At 39.6% G+C, this 18,038-nt stretch overlaps 1 protein-coding gene across 1 annotated transcript in view; it reads left to right on the top strand.

Moving 5' to 3' along the window:
- htra1b (HtrA serine peptidase 1b) overlaps positions 1-17,459 on the top strand; it is a 31,290-nt gene extending 13,831 nt beyond the window's left edge. Inside the window, exons 4-9 of the mRNA XM_088635179.1 lie at positions 12,614-12,808; positions 13,219-13,251; positions 13,910-14,024; positions 14,413-14,470; positions 14,869-14,964; positions 16,792-17,459. Of these exons, the coding sequence (XP_088491305.1) occupies positions 12,614-12,808; positions 13,219-13,251; positions 13,910-14,024; positions 14,413-14,470; positions 14,869-14,964; positions 16,792-16,960 (666 nt within the window). The 3' untranslated portion in view covers positions 16,961-17,459. The remainder of the gene's footprint in view (positions 1-12,613; positions 12,809-13,218; positions 13,252-13,909; positions 14,025-14,412; positions 14,471-14,868; positions 14,965-16,791) is intronic.
- Positions 17,460-18,038: the final 579 nt, after the last annotated feature.

Below are 18,038 nucleotides of genomic sequence, written 5' to 3'. Positions count from 1 at the left end.
ATAACATTTCTTAGCTCTTGTAGACTTAAATTCTTAAATTGCCCCGCCGGTGATTAATAAAGTATTTTGAATTGAACAGATAGATGAATAATGTGTGGAATTTTTTTGTTTTCCCTCATCACAGGATCCCGAGGTTATTAGTTCGGTCTTCTCATCATTAATTTGTTTGGCTGCTGTTTGTATGTGACGTGACTTGCATTCTTACCCATTTTTACAACAATCTCAAGGGTACAATAGCAGTACCAGGATCTGAAGCCTCAACCATCCAGTTCCAAGTCTTGAGACCTAACCAGAAACTCCTTAACACTGCTGCTGCTTATTGTCTGATCAATCAGTTCAAGTTCATAAGAAAGGAAAATAGCAACCATGCATTACAGTATTTAGAGTGTGTAGATGGCCTGGCTGAGGGCCAAAGGAGTGAGGCGGCCCAGATCCGTATTGCGAGGGTTGAACCAAGGAGGTGCTGCAGGGGTGTAGGTGTGGTGGAGGAAGAGGTACGAGTGAGATCCACAACGGGAAGTCCCAGGTACGTGTCTTATGTATGCAGGCAAACAGGAGTGTGGGAGATTAGAATCCTTCCTCCTAAATTTCTATTAGAAATTTTGTTATAATTCCATTAATACCAACTGAAGGGCAAAACATAATTCATAAAGAATAACTGTGCCTCAAAAAGCAGAGTTTTGTAGAAAGGGTTACATGGCAAATTCAAAGGTAAGGAGAGCAAGAAACACGCAAAAAGAAGTAGAACTGTATTCTGTAGCTTTTCAAGTACTTAATGCAAAATGCAAACAAAATGTCTTAACTCACATAAAGCCATGTCAAAACATATTTCATGAGCTTGTCTTAAAACAACTGAAAGCATTGACCAACTATTTATGAAAAATAATTAAATACTGGCTGAAAACTAAGCTTAATGAGCACAGGTGTTAGAACTTGTCTGGGGTTTTATAAAGTGCTCCAGGTCTGTTGACACCCCCTGTAGTTATTATCTTTTGGACTGTGATTCTCCACCGAGCCATCGCAAAGCTCATTCCATGAAAAGCTAGTCATGCACTCTTCCCCTGCTTGATGTCTGGAAAATTCTCAAAAATGCAACTCGGTACCATGAGGGAAAAAAAAGACTTTTGTTGTGATTGGTTTAATTTTCGTGATTGTTTTTTTATGTTTTTCACACTCGCTGTTTGGGTATAGCTGGACTGAGGTCTTCCGGGTGTTGGCAGCAAGTGTGTAATGTGTCTTCTTAAGAACAGAAGGGGGAGTTTGTTGGATTGTGGGTGACCACTGGGATCTTACAGCTCCTTCTCCTGTGGTTGATTCCAACCTTTAGGGTCCTTTCTCTGTAGACATAGCATGTTATCCCTGTGTTTGAATGGATTTTTTTCCAGACACTCCGGAGATTAGGCCTTAAATGGGTGATCAATGTTCACACTGATCCACCTGTGGAAGATCGACTAGAGTTCCCTCCCTGTAGTTATGGGAGTACAGAGGCAGAGGGAAAAGTGATTAAAAGAGCAATCTTACACTGAGCAGGATAGCATTGTTCTATCTCAGTATTTTTTTTAGGTTATGGAATTTGTCAGCATTTATCACGATTGTCAGCATTAGCGTTAGCTTCTCAGGCTCCCTCAGGAGTATCTGAAGAAAGCTTGATGGTGTTGTCTGTCCACTTCACACAGGATAGCTGGATATTTGGATCTCTGCATTAAGCAGCCTTGAAATTCAAATAATTAATATGTGATAGAACACCACTCACAGAGAGGAGCAGTCACATAAGCACATCTGTGTAGTTGTTTGGTCGTGCACACCACACAGGGCCTCATACAGATGGCTAATATGTAACTGGGGGTGCTGAACGACTGCAGAGAAATTGGACAGTTTGAAACCATGTAATCTTGCAAACAAATGGGAACAAAGGACCAATTTTTCATTTTCTAATGTAGGCAGATGGGAAAGCAAGACTTGCAACATTTCACAATGCATAGTTGTTACTACATACCTCCAGTACACCTGCTGAAAGGTCACTATGCCCAGAAGAGGTTTCCAGTTTCATTCCCTTGCAGTGCAGGTGTTCTTCCAGGAATGTCAGGGAAGTATTCGCAGGAGGCTGTCTGTTCACCACCACAAGGAATTGTTTTTTTTTAGTATTGTGACTTACTTTTTACCCTTTTTGCAATTGCTGTTCCTCATCTGCTTCTGCACAGAAAATGGTTTACAGATCTGTTTCATCACCTCTTCACAATGGAGCGAAACATGAGAATGTAGGGGTCAGTGCAGGGTTCTGCCAAGATGTTGGGAGGTTTCAGTGGGAAGGGGTTGGTCCGGTGCAGTGCCACGTGCCATGTAAGAGTGCTCTTCAAATTGTTCTTATATTTCAGTTATTATGCTGTTCTTTGTTGTCGGTGTGTTCATTTCATTCCTCAACGCGTTCAGAAAGTGAGATATGGATTACTGTACCAGTCCTGTAATAGTGCTGGAGCGCAGACAGGATGGCAGGGTACCATTGCTCCTTAGTTTGAGGCGAAGCTTTATGTGACTACATCATTTTCATCCCAGAGAGCTGTTAGTAGGGCAGATGGGGAAGCTCACATCCACACAGCTGATGACCTTTACTTCAAAACTCCACCTTTATTCAGGTTTGGTAATGGTTTAGGGCCATTATTCCCATTATGAGTATGTGATAACTAGTAGCATTTTGCTCCTGGATTCTCATTGATTGTTTTGGAAATATGGCCTGCTCTCATTTGTGACTGTTCCTGTGTTCTTACGATACGGCATTTTTGCTGTGTCTGTCTCCACACTAAGTTGCAACTTCATGTTTGAGGAATAACCGTAGTGATGACTATCTCCTAGAATGTAAGAACAAACAAACAAAAAAACTTTATTACAAACAAGAGGTTGTTCAGTATTTTTTTTTAATAGATTTTTTTCCCACAACTCCATGGGTAAAGAAATGTCTCCTGTTCTTGGTTTTAAGTGCACTTCCACACAGTTTCCACTTGTGCCCGCTGGCTTGTGCTTCCCTGTGAATCACATTCGCAGAGCAACATGCCACACCCTGTCTTTACTTTGGAAAGCAGAAACACAGCATTAACCCAATAGGAAATGTAGGGGTAGGAAAGGCTGACTCAGTACAGAAGAAAGGCTTGTTGCTGTAGAGGCATGTTGGTAGGATTTTGCCTGCTGTTCCTTCATTCCGCGTTGCTTTTGCTGGAAAGAAAAGGTAGCACGTTTCGTCAGGATCTTTCAGGTGTTGTTCTCTGAACTTTAGTTTATTGAGAAGCCAGTCAGAAGCCTTACCCCAGGCTACAGCAGAAAGGCTGTGTGCAGGCAGTTTGTGGTTAGGCTGGGAAATTGACAGTCACTCATCTACATCTTCTGGTGTTCAGTATAAAGTCAGCATTTAAGGCAATAAGAACATAACAAAGGTTACAAATGAGAGGAGGCCATTCAGTCCACTAAACCTATTTGGGTTCAGAAATATCTTTGCTCTATTATGGATATACTGTAATAATTTTACACAGTATTCTAAATGAGGTGTTAATACTGCGTTGTATCATATTACTATACCATTCTTTGATTGAACTTGAACTTTTAACTATAAATCCTAATATTTTTGTCCTGTTTTTGTTGTTTCCCCACTTTAACTAGAAGATCAAAATAATTTGTCAGCACGAACACCATGTTTGAGAGTCATGTCCAGATGTGGCTTCTTAAAGCTCAGTGTTACCATTCTTGTATTTATAGTTTCTATTATAGTTTCTGCTATCTGCATGAAACACTGATATTGGTCTTTGTTCAATATTATTTGTTGAGTGTTTGCCCAATCTTGAATTTGATCATTTTTAATTTGCTTTTCCACTTCTACATTGTGTGATAATCCAGCTTCAGTGTCTTCTACAAACATGAGTGATTAGTTTCCTCATTATAACACATTCTAAATAATCAATACTCATTAAGAAGAGAAATAGCCGTAATATGTTTCCCTGTTGAACTTCACTATTAAAGTCACCCCAGTTGGAGCATTCACCCTTGCACTCAGATTTTTTATGCATTAATTATATCTCAGTTCAAATGCATGTCTTACTTCTGATGCCCAACACCAGATTACGTTAGTCATTTTCCATTTTTTGGGTATGAAATTTTCCAGTCAAGTTTTTTGTCTTTAACATTCTTCATTTTCTTTTACAATTTTTACAAATGATAGAATACTGCAAAGCACTGAAGATTTTTATATCATAAGTGAACTAGTACCAGTACCACTTCTATTTTCTGGGCTAATATTATTAATAATGTAATGTATATATCATAATGTATTTGGACAAAAGATCATTTGAAATATCGAATGATATTACTTGACATTTGTAAAGGATAAAACAGCTCTAAAATTGTAAGACGTGCCTTGCTGCTGTGAAATATGTTATCTTCTTTGCTCCCCTCTTACTGTTCCATGACTAATACTAATGGTAGAGCAGCCTGTGCAGATCTGTGCTTTCCCTCTAATAGCAGATAAAGAGCTGCCATTTCTGCATTTAAATGCTGGCAACAAATCAGTCATTCCTTTATTAATCAAGAGTGTCAGTTAACTTTCATTTATATTGTGAATATCTTCAGGGGATTCAAACATATTACTCATAGTTCTCCCTGACATACAGTAGAAGTAATAGAAATTGGGTCAAGGCTGTCAACAATCTCATTCTATCTCAGGGTGGAGATCAAAAAGTGCCAAAACGTTGCAGCCCTTATTCATTTCCAAACTTCAGAAAATAGGGCATCATGTGATTTTTGTTGCACGTTTGAGAAAGATAGAATATATGGCATAGCTTTGAGTCTCTGAGCAGTGTGTGAAATCCAACTGTGTCATATCCCTCCTCTCAGGGAAGACTGACACTGAAACATCTCTTACCGAAGAATGAAGAGAACATTAGGAAGGATTTACTGTATGTATCTCACAGAGCACTGTAAGGCTATGATCCTACAATAGAAAATCCAAATGGAAAAGAACAAAGCCTAACAAGAAAGAATTTATACAGCAGTGTACAAATAAAGCTGAAGAAGAAGGCTGACATTTACAGCCCCTGAGGGATGGACTGTATCAATGGAAAAGTGTGAGCTTTATAGAGATACAACTCAACAACTCAGTTTAAGTTTCAACTTCAAAAGCCTCAGAATTCCTTCCCTTAGATTTCTGTTTCAAGAAGTTAGTCATTCTCTGTCAAAGAGTTCATTGAATAATGAAGCCACGTTGTTTTTGGCATGTTCACAGCTATTAACGATAATTATTATTCACAATAGGAACTGGGTTATAAGTAGTAAAAAAATACTAACATATAAATACAGTTGTTTGAAATGCATTTCTGTTTCATGTTACAAAATGGGAAACAAGATCAGATCCTTAATCTTTCTTTCTTCATGCAGATGGGCCTGACAGACACAAATGCACCACCACATTACTTAGATAAATCTTTTGTACAGTTTTTAGCATTTTAATTTAGCCATTCGGGATCAATTTTCCTGATTTATTGTACTTGTTGTATGTGGCCTATTGATACTTATACAGTCTGCCTGATAGATTAGTATGGTCTGTTACATGCATGGTACAGTATCTAATCTTGAAGATCCATGCAATATTTTGCTAGAATTAATTGACCCGGTCAGTATCACAAAAGCATGCCAATTATTTTGTTTCGTGTTTTTTTTTCTGTAACAGTTGTGATGAAAACATGCTGTAGAATCAATTATTCAATTACAAATCCTTTCATTGCAATCAAAATGGGTCTGAACTTCAGACCCCAGCATTAACAGAATTATGCTAAATGCACTGATTCATCCATTCCCACACTTTCAATTATACTGTTTGTGATGAGTAAGTGGAAGAAATGCGTTTTAAATTCTTAATTCCCGTTCTCATCTGGTCCTGGTTTGTCTGAAGGCTGTGTGCTATTATGCGGGAAAACAAAGCACAACAAAATTTAATAACTTAGATTTTCAGAATTTGAAAATCAGCTGGTGTCATAAAATTGTAAAAAAATCAAACATAGAGAACAAATAAGAATAAATGTTTTTTTTTCCTCCCACATTCTGACTGTTCACCATGTGTTTGCTGTTCTGTGACGCTACCCTTCTGAGGTCCCGGTTTTCTGACACTGAGAAACCTGTTGTGGTTTGGAAAGTGAACAGAAAGGGCTGCCATTCATACAGATCCAAGTTGTCACTACCTGTATTGGTCTATCAGTGTTGACATGACTTGAGCATGGGAGTGCAAATGCTGTATATCGATGTACATGAATGAATGCAGCACAACCCTCGAATCAGTGTGACACGGATAAACTCAGCACATACTCTTACGTATATGAAACTATCCTGTTAATCTGGAAATATTTCGCGAGATGCCATCATTCATCCAGAGTGCTGCCCCAGTAACCAGGCATTCATGTGCTTTAGAGCAGTGTAATGGCTAGTACAGTATATACTGTAAAGAAAGAGTTTTAATGGTGGTATGACTCTTTTCACTCCTTCCTCCTTTATGTTATATGTTACATTTCTCATTAGCAGAATGGATCTATAAGCAGTGTATTGTTACACCAGACACAATTTTTTCTGTAAATTGTGCATACTACTTTTATACGTCTTTGCTGTCAGGGAACCGGCAGGTAGTTTTCTGAGGATCCTGTGCATAGCCGTAATTCTGCGGGATGCAGAGGCAAACAATCCAAAATCGTAATCCAGAGACAGATTCGATAGGAGAAGCTAGAGATGAATTAACCAGAAAGGGCCGAGACAAACCGAGAAGACAATCGATTAGGAGAAATCCAAGAGACGAGATCGAAAAGAGAAACGTTAAGGTCAAAAACCAGGAAATCCAACAAAACAAAAAACGCACTAGAAAACACTAAAGGAGGTTTTTCAATAGTGAGCATGGTTTGGTGCGTGAGGGAACTTAAAATAGTGAAGGGAGAAGGACGTGGTTGGATAATTGGTTCAGTGGAATCTGGTGCCTGTGAGATTGTGATGGGTTCAGTTAGGAATGAGATCATGAAACAGTGGGTTTGGGAATGTAATGGCGTTTGTGAGGGCAAGTGTGGGGCGTGACATTTGCTTTCATTTAATGCGTTTTTGTTGTCACACAACAGCTACTCTCTGCTTAAAAAGGTGTATGGTAGTAGAAATAATGATGTTTCCTAGAGAAGGTAGCTGTAAGCACAAGATGTAGTGTATTCAGTGTGATTGAACTGTACGTGGTAAAGATCGTAGGATTCAGCCACCTGAACCAGTGGTCTGTAGGCTATAGTCATACATAAATACAGTACATAAATACTGACCCAATGTGATATGGACATCCTGCTTAGAATGTTATGGTCACAGATAATTAGGAGGGATACTGTGATGGGTTTTAAAGCAATAAAGGCAGTGGCAAGTGGTGTGACCATTGTAACATTTAAATGATTGTGCTGTCTGAAAATAGAATCATTGGCATTTATATCAACAGCTGAGAAAGCCGTAATGTCAACGCATTGCTCCATGCTACCTATGAAATAAAGCTGTTTTTTTTGTATTTATTTTAGCCATATGTCCACACTGAAATGTGTAGTTCCCCTCTTTGGTTGGACATAGTGTATCTTGTCATGTTGTTGCTGTGTGGACACAACTGGGACATCCTACTGGTTAACACTCAGAGCCTGCTGGACCCCCTCTAGAGAATCAGGAAAATTAGCCCAATTTTGACAGAAAACTAATGCCTGAGTTACAACAGACTGTATTCTCAGGTCCCTCATCAGTCATACATGGGCATTGACAGCTGACCTTCAAAACCTGATTCCAATACACGATTTTTCTCTTTATCTTCTTGAATTCCTACTTTATATTTCCCCCTGTTAAAATGAACAGCCCCAAATGTAGTGAGATAGTAGCTGTATTCTCAATATTATCCTTCTCCACTGCAAGAGGTCCTACATAACACACACAGTCACAAGTACCAAATAGGGCTTGTTTGTATATACTGCAATGTGTGTGTTACACTGCAGTCATTTTCTCCCTGTCTCAAGGCTGCTTCCTCTGATAAACTGCTGGTACATTGCCTGATTCACTCTTGGTTGATTAAGATTCAAGGACAGGCAAAACAACAAACCGGGTTCAATTACACTGCACTGCATCACACTGAAATCCAACACTGATCCTTTGTCCCCTCTGTCCAAAAATAAATCCAGACTAAAATAATACAGAGTGAAAAAAGAAAACAGAAAGTTAAAAGACGATGAAGGACAGGTAAGAGTGAGGTTGTTCACTGGACACAGATGAACTGTCTCAAAAAACGATTTGCCTTCTGTTACACGGGTAAGCATCGACATCAAATCTAATCTGCACGTACATTTCAATCAAAGGTGTTGTCTTTTCCACTGGTTGCAGCTTTACATTTGATTGAACTTAAAGGTGTTAGCTAATGGAAGCAGGTGCCTCTGGCCCATGGCTCACAGCTCCCTGCTCTTTCTAGAGCTGGTGCCCACGCCATCTCAGGATGGCTCTCAGGCTTGCAAAGCCTCTGCCAGGGAGGAATGTTGTGTGTGAGACGTGAATGTCAGACCCGTAATTTACTGTAGCAGACCAGCTGTCGGCTTCGGAGCAATGCTGCTACACAGAAAGATTAAAGCGATAATGCGTCTGTGAGCATGACAGTCTGGAATGCAAAACATCGTTGTTATTCTTTTGGAAATGATTAAGAAAGGGGATGAAAATAAACATTTTTTCCATTGCATTCTGCTGCTATCAAGGACGAATCTCACATTGCTTCAGCACTTTAGTTTTCAAGTCCTGAAAGGCAATAGGAGCAAATGCAGATAATAAACCAATAGTGTCTGTACTGCTCTAGGAGAGGTATTCAAAATGACTCCCATAACATACTTCTATGTGGTTAATTAAGTCTTTATTTCACTTGATTGTATTCAGGGTAATGTACAATATAGAACTAAATCCCATCTATTGTATGAATTGTTAATCTTTTCTCCATTTTGCTATAAAACACATTATTAATAGTAAAGTTTATGACAAACTGAAATATCTTTGGTCTTTAAAAGATCAGTTATCAAGTACTTACTCTAGCTCAACATGAAGTATAAAACAGAGCTGTAAATGAAACTTTTGGAAGCATTAAATGCAAGCAAAATTTTTTTGTTATTAATCTTTATCTCCTCTAGGAAAATTACAACGCATTTCATAATGGTGATTTTTGCAGCACTGGAATCAATATGGGATCCTAAATCAAAATATTTCTATATTTTCATCTAGGTAAAAGAATGAAAAAAGTATTATATAAAAAATAATGTACAGTATTTACTCTAAATCTCAGGTTATTCATGGCCCATTTTGACACTTCTTAATTGTCTTCTTTAAAATATGTAAAATCTTACAGTATTGCTCGTGTCATTAAATGATGTATTTTAATGTTTTATCAAACTTTATAGTTTAGCTATAATGTCTAATTATTCTGTGCAGCACATCCAGAGAAAGGAATGACTCATATCCTTGGTTTAAAAGATGGTTTTACCACAGGAACGTGGGGTTCACAATGATATACAAAGCAAGGTTCTGAATATTCACATGACTAAGAGTAGCTTAATTAACTGGTCTGTGGTTTAATCTGTATGTTGTTCATCTTTGACTAATGGGACTGCTTGTTCAGATCTAAATTTGCTTTCATAGATAAATTGTCACTTCTGAGATAGACTATACAAGTCCACAGCTCTCTCCTCCCCAGCAGATCTGGGGTTAAAGAGTCAAATTTCTGTGAGTCACCAGCCAGGGAAGCAGAGGCAGCAGGTGTGGCTGAGACAGCAGATTTGCTTGATTCTTTCATGAAAACATTGACAAAGCCTCACTGTCCATTCAATGAATTTTGAAAAGGGCAGTATTTTCACAACAAGCCAAGAATGCTACCACGCACACTCTTTCTAGTTTATTCAGTTTTGCCAAATAAATAATAGCCTCCATAATGCCCTTCTCTATATTTAACTTGCTTAACCTTTAGTTACATTTCATCAGTGCTTTTTTGGAACACATTTCTGCAGTGTTATGGATTGTTAAGAGGCTTTCACTACTTCTCCCTTGCAATTTAATATTATTGCCAATTAAATGTAAGGGTTAGTGCCCATTATTAAACCATTCTGAAACCAAGGATTCAGAATATCAGTGAGTATTTATATCAATTCACAAAGCGGAAAAATAAACATCGCTAACATCAAATTTTCTATGAAGCGAGCATGTGAATTTAGGAGATGCATCCAGAGAGAATCAGGATTATGAGAATTACAGTTTCTAATTTCCTGGAATATGGGAGAAGAAACAGTCAACATTGGAAAACAAATTTATGATTTTATTTATGAACCCTGAGACGATTGAAGACCTGTTATACAGTGTAACACATTGCGAAAATACAAAAACCAAAGTATCTGACTTGTACACCGGCATCCACCTCTGGTTGTGTAGAGCTTGCTTTGCAAAGCTCCTCTCCACCTCCAAGATGACTTCTTCTAAGAAATTGTTTTTTCTTCCCTTCCACCTCATCTGTTAATTTACTTACTGGTAGGGATGACATACGCTATTCCTGTTGAAGGTATGAATTCCTAAACTGAAAGTCTCCTCTCCCCTCCTACCCTTAGGCTTCTCCATGTTCTGTCTTGTACTATTTATAATAGCAGACTCTGAATGCAAGCCAGCTTTTCTATGTCCTGTGTGAGTAGATGGTTGATGGGTGAGTAGTATCTGAGAAGTAATAAAGATTAGAGAATCAATAAAGGTTATTGATAGTTGTATTGTTTTTGCTACTGTAGTCGCACCCTAGTACGTTACACTAGGAATGCAGTTACATTAGAGGGATGAAATCAATTCAATTCAATTTATTTTTATTAAGCGCCTTTCACAACAAGGTTGCCCCAAATCAGAATCATAAGAGTGCAGGCCCTGTGTCACAGAGTCCAATGAGGGCTGTGGACTGATCTCAGGGAGCTGCTGAGTGCAGACCACCCATGAGTAGCACAAGGCTGGAGTTTGTCAAGGTCGTGGTCGAACCTCAGCCGCTGCCTTGCCACGGTACTTTCACTGAACAACCACAGCAGACAGTCTGCAGTAGCGCTGTGAGCCCTGCCCAGTGTGTAAGCCTTCCCCCGGAGCTGCTGCTCTGTGCCAGCACTCAGCGTGCGGCACAGAACAGCGTTTTAGCACTGCCGAGGCTGTGCCAGCTCTCACTGGTCATGCAAACCAAACATATGAAGAAAATCCAGTTTTTCAATGTTTCCAGGTAATAAAAAAGTTATTTGGCCATTTGAGTCTTATGTTTTCCAAGGTAAACTCTTGTTTTTAATGAAGACCCCAAAATGTGTTAAAACACTTGATCATTTTAATGTAGCCAAAGCCACAAATCTTTGATTTATGGATGAACTAGAAAGTCTTCATCCACTTTGTGCAGCTGGACAGTACATGTGAATTTACTTTGGTACGTTTTCAGGGCACATGTTTGCAGAGTAAGCCCTTTTACCTCTGTGGGTTCAGAGACTTGCTAACTACTCCTGTTACGCTGTGCATTTACAGTTTTCTATTTTTACAGATATAGTTTAGACAAAAATACAAAAATGTAAGTACAGTCCTTAATACCTGTCTCGATATAGAACCTTGCTGTAGGTATATTGGATCCATGTCTCCTTGCTGCATATCTGGCTTGGGTGTAAGGGTGAGCGTGTTTTTGGAGGGCAGTAGTGCCAGTTTAGATTATCTTCTTTTTATACTACATGTTGCTTTACTTTAAATCTTTAGCACTTAAAAGATACAGGGATATTTTAACTTAAATTCATTTGCTTCTGCTTACAATAGAACATCTTATTGTAGAATATAATACAGAATGTTTCATATGCAGACATAATGCTATTAATATACTCACTAGCAGATACGACCCAATCCCATCCAATTTTTCAAGCAGAGTCACCTTTAATTGAGAATGTGATAAAGGCGATGGTATATGGAATTGAAGGTCACTTTCCACCAGTTGTTTGGGATCTGGGGATTGTTTTGGTCAGAGAAAGGTGACAGAAGTGTGTTTCATGCTCCTCTAGCTAACCACAAATTGCCTGCCCCTCTGGGAGACTATTCATTTAAGTGTGGGGTTCCTACATTAACTTTGTTGAATAGAATATGGCCTTCTGGCTTCCCGACTAGTTTTCCCAATGTTGTCCTATGACATTGCTGTGTGTTAACCGGCTTTCCTTTGTAATCCTGCTGCCTACCTGGTCTTCACTTGCTTTGCTCCTGTACAGAAGGTGGTTTGCCTTAACTATAACAACTGTATATTATTAGTATATGAAACTGGGCTTGTGTGCAGTCAGAGACAGAAGAAGCAAAAAGATTTTTCTCTATGACATGAGCCAGCAGGTCATGTATTTGAGGTTTATCCTGAGTAATGAAAGGCATGTTATATGCTAAAATAATGCTTAGCAATAAGCAGTGAAGACATGGTAAAACACAATGCAACAATGTACAGAAAAGGTCCATCTTTGGTGAACGTAGAGGATTAAAAATTGTAAAAATACAAAATCGCCAAGAAATGATCTTGCTCCCTCTGTGTTTCCCACAGATGAAGCTGCCCGTCCTGCTGCTGGGGCGCTCGGCGGACCTGCGACCTGGGGAGTTCGTGGTGGCCATCGGCAGCCCTTTCTCTCTGCAGAACACCGTGACCACGGGCATCGTCAGCACCACTCAGCGAGGGGGCAAGGAGCTGGGCCTGCGCAACTCCGACATGGACTATATCCAGACCGACGCCATCATCAACGTGAGTACCCACCCCTGCAGAAAGAGGCACAGGACACACCCTGAGGAACTGGCTGCTCAACCCAGCAGACGTCTTCACAATGAACAGCTGAACATATGTGGAAGTGAATTTCCCACAGGATGCACTTCTTCTCCCAGAGTGTTGCAGGAGTCTGTTCAGCCTCCTCTCGCTTGGAACTGTTCTTATATTCTGGGAGATTTTCATCTTAACTGTTATTCCACAAACACCGGGTTGCATTTGCCAGCTACAGTCACTACAGAGCTCAAACACTCTATTCTGTATCTTCATCTGGTTTCATTCACATCCTGAGCTGTGAGGGCCTGTGATGTCATGCTGCATTGCATTTTGAAAGACTTGCAAAACTGTATTTGTCTTATTCTGGAACTAATATGAAGTGTTTTTTCTTTCAGTATGGAAATTCAGGAGGGCCTCTAGTAAATCTGGTAAGAATTCCTTTCCTTTTTATAAGATGAACAAGTAAACTATAACACAGGCATTACCAGGTCCTATAACAGTACCGAGAAGATCATCAAGCAAATAAGCAATGCCAGATGAAATTAGTCTTTCTGACTGAAAAACATATCAGTAGAACTGTGTCTTGTGGCCTGAGTGGGTTCACAGTGTGTTCTACTGCTTCAGACAATCAAGACAGTTTTAGGGATGGGCAGGTGTGAGTTAACCAGGAGGGGGCAGTGTTCCTGCACAGGTGGAGCCTTTGAAGGGAAACAGCTGAGCTTTTGTTTTGTTGGCTTGTTAATAAAGCCACAGAAGTGGGTAAATAATTGTAAAATGTATTATAATCCTAAATCCTAAAATGTTCTGGGATGCAACTGGTGGTATAATGATATGGTGTCATGTAAGAAAGTAAGGAAAATCTAGTCCATGCTATAGATTGTTGCAACCCCGGTTTACAGATGCTTGCCACAATGAAGAAAATGTGGTACTTTAGACTTTAAATCAAACGTGAAAAAACATGTTGGCAGCAGCGTACTCCAGTAACAGTTCCTTTTCCTCTCAGGCACTTTACATTTGCTTGTATGTGTTTTACGAAGGCTAGCCGATGACAGCATAGGCTTTAAAGCATGTATATTTATTTTCTAGGATGGAGAGGTCATTGGAATCAACACTCTGAAAGTGACAGCAGGCATCTCCTTTGCAATTCCTTCTGACAAGATTCGTCAGTTCCTGGCAGAATCCCATGACAGACAGGCAAAAGGTAAGGCTATTACTCTCAGTCTGACTGGTTGGACCGATGATACTCAGTTATAATAACTGACACTCTATTATAATATAAAATGCTAAGTGTTTGACAGATTCCAGACCATGCATTTTTATGTTAATATTGGCTTTTTTGGTACATAATGTGTTACAATGCACATTTTCATTCATAATTTTTTATATGTAATGCATTGGTGATCATCCTTAAGTACTGTATACTATGAGGCATTGAACAGGCATGTTGTTCTGCTCAATTTCCTCCGATATACTAAGAAAAGATGAATGTTTAGAAAGGGGACAAAATTAAGGACGTAAAGGCTTCAGGTTATTGCACAGTATTTGCATGTACTTTTAAAAGCTGATGGAATAACTTTTTTTAACTATAGGGAAGACAGCCCCAAAGAAGAAGTATATCGGTGTAAGAATGATGTCTCTTACTCCTTCGTAAGTTACCATTTAATACAAGCTCATTCTGCTATTCTGTACTGTTTACTTCCATGGACCATGTGTTACATTTAAAATTAAAATACTTCCTGAAAGCGAATTCATTGAGTACTTGAAGGGCAAAACTCTTACTATATTTGCAATATTCGGATTCATGATTTTGAGCAGAAATGGAGGGGCTGGTCACATACCAAACCTTCCTTTTCATCCGAGGATTTTGGTACAACCAGCTGTGCTGCTGCCTGCATTGCTGTCGTCCTGCACTGTATCTGTGTGTCACTGCTGCCTGTCCCACTGTGCTGTACCTGTGTGTGTTGTAGCTGCCTGTCTCACTTTTCTGTGTCTGTCTGTTTGTGCTGTAGCTGCCTGTCTCACTGTGCTGTGACTCTCTCTCCCAGGCTTGCTAAGGACCTGAAGGAGCGTCAGAAGGACTTCCCAGATGTCACCTCTGGGGCCTATGTCATTGAAGTCATTGCCAAAACACCAGCTGCAGTGTAAGTAGAGAGAAAACTGAGATCTGGCCTGCAGGAAACAAACCACGGCTTTGTTTGCAGCAGTGTTTTTCTTAGGTTTCAAGTGAAGGAAGGTAAAATTAAATTGCCCTGGTTGTTCTATTTAATGTGCTTACACAAACTGCAACACTCTAGGAAAGATGCAATCAGTTCTGATTTCTTACTTAAATACTGTTGCCAGATTACACACTGTGCACCACTGGACTGTGCTTCAGATATTGGAATTCATTTTAAATTTGCATTAACCTGTTGGGAATCACATCGGTTTGTGGTGCAGCGTTTTTGCAAGGGCTTCGTGATTACACAGCTGTTGTGATCTAGATATTATACGATGAACCTTTAAAATCATGCGTTATACACTGTATCTCACGGGTAAAATATTCAGGATTTTCTGCTTTGATAGTTTTAGAACTTTGCTTGTTTGACTTCACATGTAGGCTGCACTTTGACTTGTCGGCTGCAGCAGGGACAGCAGGAGTTGGGGTTCAAGGGTCAAAGACAGGGATCATGATCAGGGTGTCACTCCCAGGGGTCAGAATCTTAACTCAGCACCTGGAAAAAACAGCCCAGCTCTGCAAATGCATGAAGTCTATAAAAACCTTTTGATATACTAGCACCCCACCAGGACAGAGTTATAAATATAGATCTATACAATATGTACAAATAAACAGTAGATGTAGCAGTTTCTGTTGCATTGTGCTTTGCCTGTTATGTTCAGCTGCCAGTTTTATTCAGGTGGAATATTTAACAAGCTCTAAAAAAAACTGTAAAACTCCTTGTGGTGATCCTGGCTGATGCAGGCACTGGCTTGAAGGACAGAATACCTGAAGCAGAACTAGGAATGGAAGCAATCCTCCCTTCTGCTGGAACTGCCTGATTGCAGCTCAGGCTGCTTCCCTTTATCATAATTTAAAATCCAAGGTATGCATTAGAAATAATTCAGGCATTACGATAATTAAATAAAAGTACTGTACATAGATCCTCTGTAGATTAGTACTGATGTTCACCATTTAAAACTGTCCTGCCTCTGAATTTTTTTTTTGCTCCAGTGAGCCAAATACTGTTTGGGCTGAGGTGGCACTTTCCCCATGATTAAAATGATGACTGGTCTTTTTTCGGTGCCCATAAGAGTGAGATCTGAGCCTGATTAATGGCCTGGGCTAGCTGTGATTTCTTGAGGTTTAAAATAAAGCTTCTGTAATGTTTGCCTTTCAAACACTAAAGCAGATTGGCATCTTTAGAATGTGGAAGAGAGGTTAGGTTGTTGGGTGCCAAGTCTATTACTTCCCATGTTTTTTGAAGGGACTGTTATGTTTATCTTTGTCCTGCAAGGTTTAGCATTACATTTCAGAACGCCCAGCTAGAATTCTTACTAATAACCGTTCAGCCATAGATAGCTTTTCTTGTAATGGCCTGCAAGTGTCTGTGTCCTAGAGCTGTAGTGCAGCAGCCTCTCTTCCATAATGGTTACATGGCACAGTAAGAAGTGAGCCCTAATGCACACAGTTCAAGATACTGTACATGTGGATTAAAAAAGAAAAAACAGTCGTATTTTCCCATGTGACGTCAGAAATTATTTCCACATTAAAAAATATGTAAAGCCACCGCACTGAGGAGTACAACTGAAACAAACTGAAAAGTATGTATTGTAATTTAGAGTTAAAACTTCAAGATGGAGGACCTGAATGCCTAAAAAATCTGAGCATTTTTAATTTGTGTTTCCATTCAATTGTTTTTCCTCTCTATTATTCACAACTGAATGGTATTAATCCTCAGACAGTGATCTCACTGTTCTTTTCCCTGTCCCAGTGGTGGCCTGAAGGAGCATGATGTCATTATCAGCATCAATGGCCAGAGGATCTCCTCGGCCAGCGATGTAAGCGATGCCATCAAGAGAGACAGCACGCTGCGGCTGGTGGTGAGGCGAGGCAACGAGGACACCATCCTCACCATCATTCCTGAGGAGATTGACCCTTGACCTCACCCCCTTCCTTGAGCTGGTTCTCAATGCTTCTCTATTGGACACTTGCAGGGTGTGTCTGGAGTGGACACGCCTTACTTAGAATGTTTAACCAATAGCATCTCCCCTTGTGGCTGGGTGAGACTGAAACTCCACCCCCAGGAACTGACATAATGTATGCAGAGCAGTACATCCACATTTTAGTCTTCTGCATTAATCAGTGTATCTTACTTTTCATGTATGCTTTGAAAGGTGTTACTACTGTTAGTTTAACGCAAGCAAATGGCCTGTGTTTCTTGTTTTTTCTTCTTGTATTTTTTCTTTTTTCTCATTTTCTTTTTATACTGAACTTGTCACTCAAAGAAAGACCCACAGGAGCCTAATATTTCAGTGGAATAACTACTGGAATAAGAGAAAAGTGGGCATTTCAGGATAACTTCTTGTTGTTAGATCTTATTTTTTATTTTTTTTAACAGTAAATACAAGAAAGGGGAATAAAATGTTTCAACAGTTAAAATCATGTATAAAAATGTGTATAATTTCATTCAGATTTTTTTTCCCAGAAAGAAAGTTCCTGTAACATGAAGTTCCTGAAGAGAAAACCTCACTCTGCAGTATATTTCATAGCCCTACACTCAATACTAATGAGAAGCTGAACAAACCATCTTTTTCTGCAAGATTACACACCTTCTAGAGAGCTCTGAGAAAGTTGGGGCCCATGTACTGGCAGTACAACCCCAAACCCCCACCCCTTCACCAACTAGCAATTGGCTTGCAGAATAATAATAATTGCTTACACAGGTAATGGGGGCTTCCCTCCACCACCACCACCACCAATGGTGTATTATACATGTTGTTGTATTATACATGTTCCACCACCACCAATGTGCAGCATCCAACTGCACCAGAACACTCACCCCACATCAGCTATCAGTGGGGAGGAGAGCAGAGAGTAATGAAGCCAATTCATAGATGGGGATTATTAGGAGGCCATGATTGGTTAGGGCCAATGGGAAATTTGGCCATGACACCAGGGTTACACTCCTACTCTTTTGAGAAACGCCCTGGGATTTTTAATGACCACAGAGAGTCAGGA

This window comes from Lepisosteus platostomus, chromosome 6 (assembly GCF_059453375.1).
Source record: "Lepisosteus platostomus isolate fLepPlt1 chromosome 6, fLepPlt1.hap1, whole genome shotgun sequence".
Lineage (NCBI taxonomy): Eukaryota > Metazoa > Chordata > Actinopteri > Semionotiformes > Lepisosteidae > Lepisosteus > Lepisosteus platostomus.
Note: the sequence above shows the minus strand (reverse complement) of the source record. Positions and strands in the feature narration are given on the sequence as shown.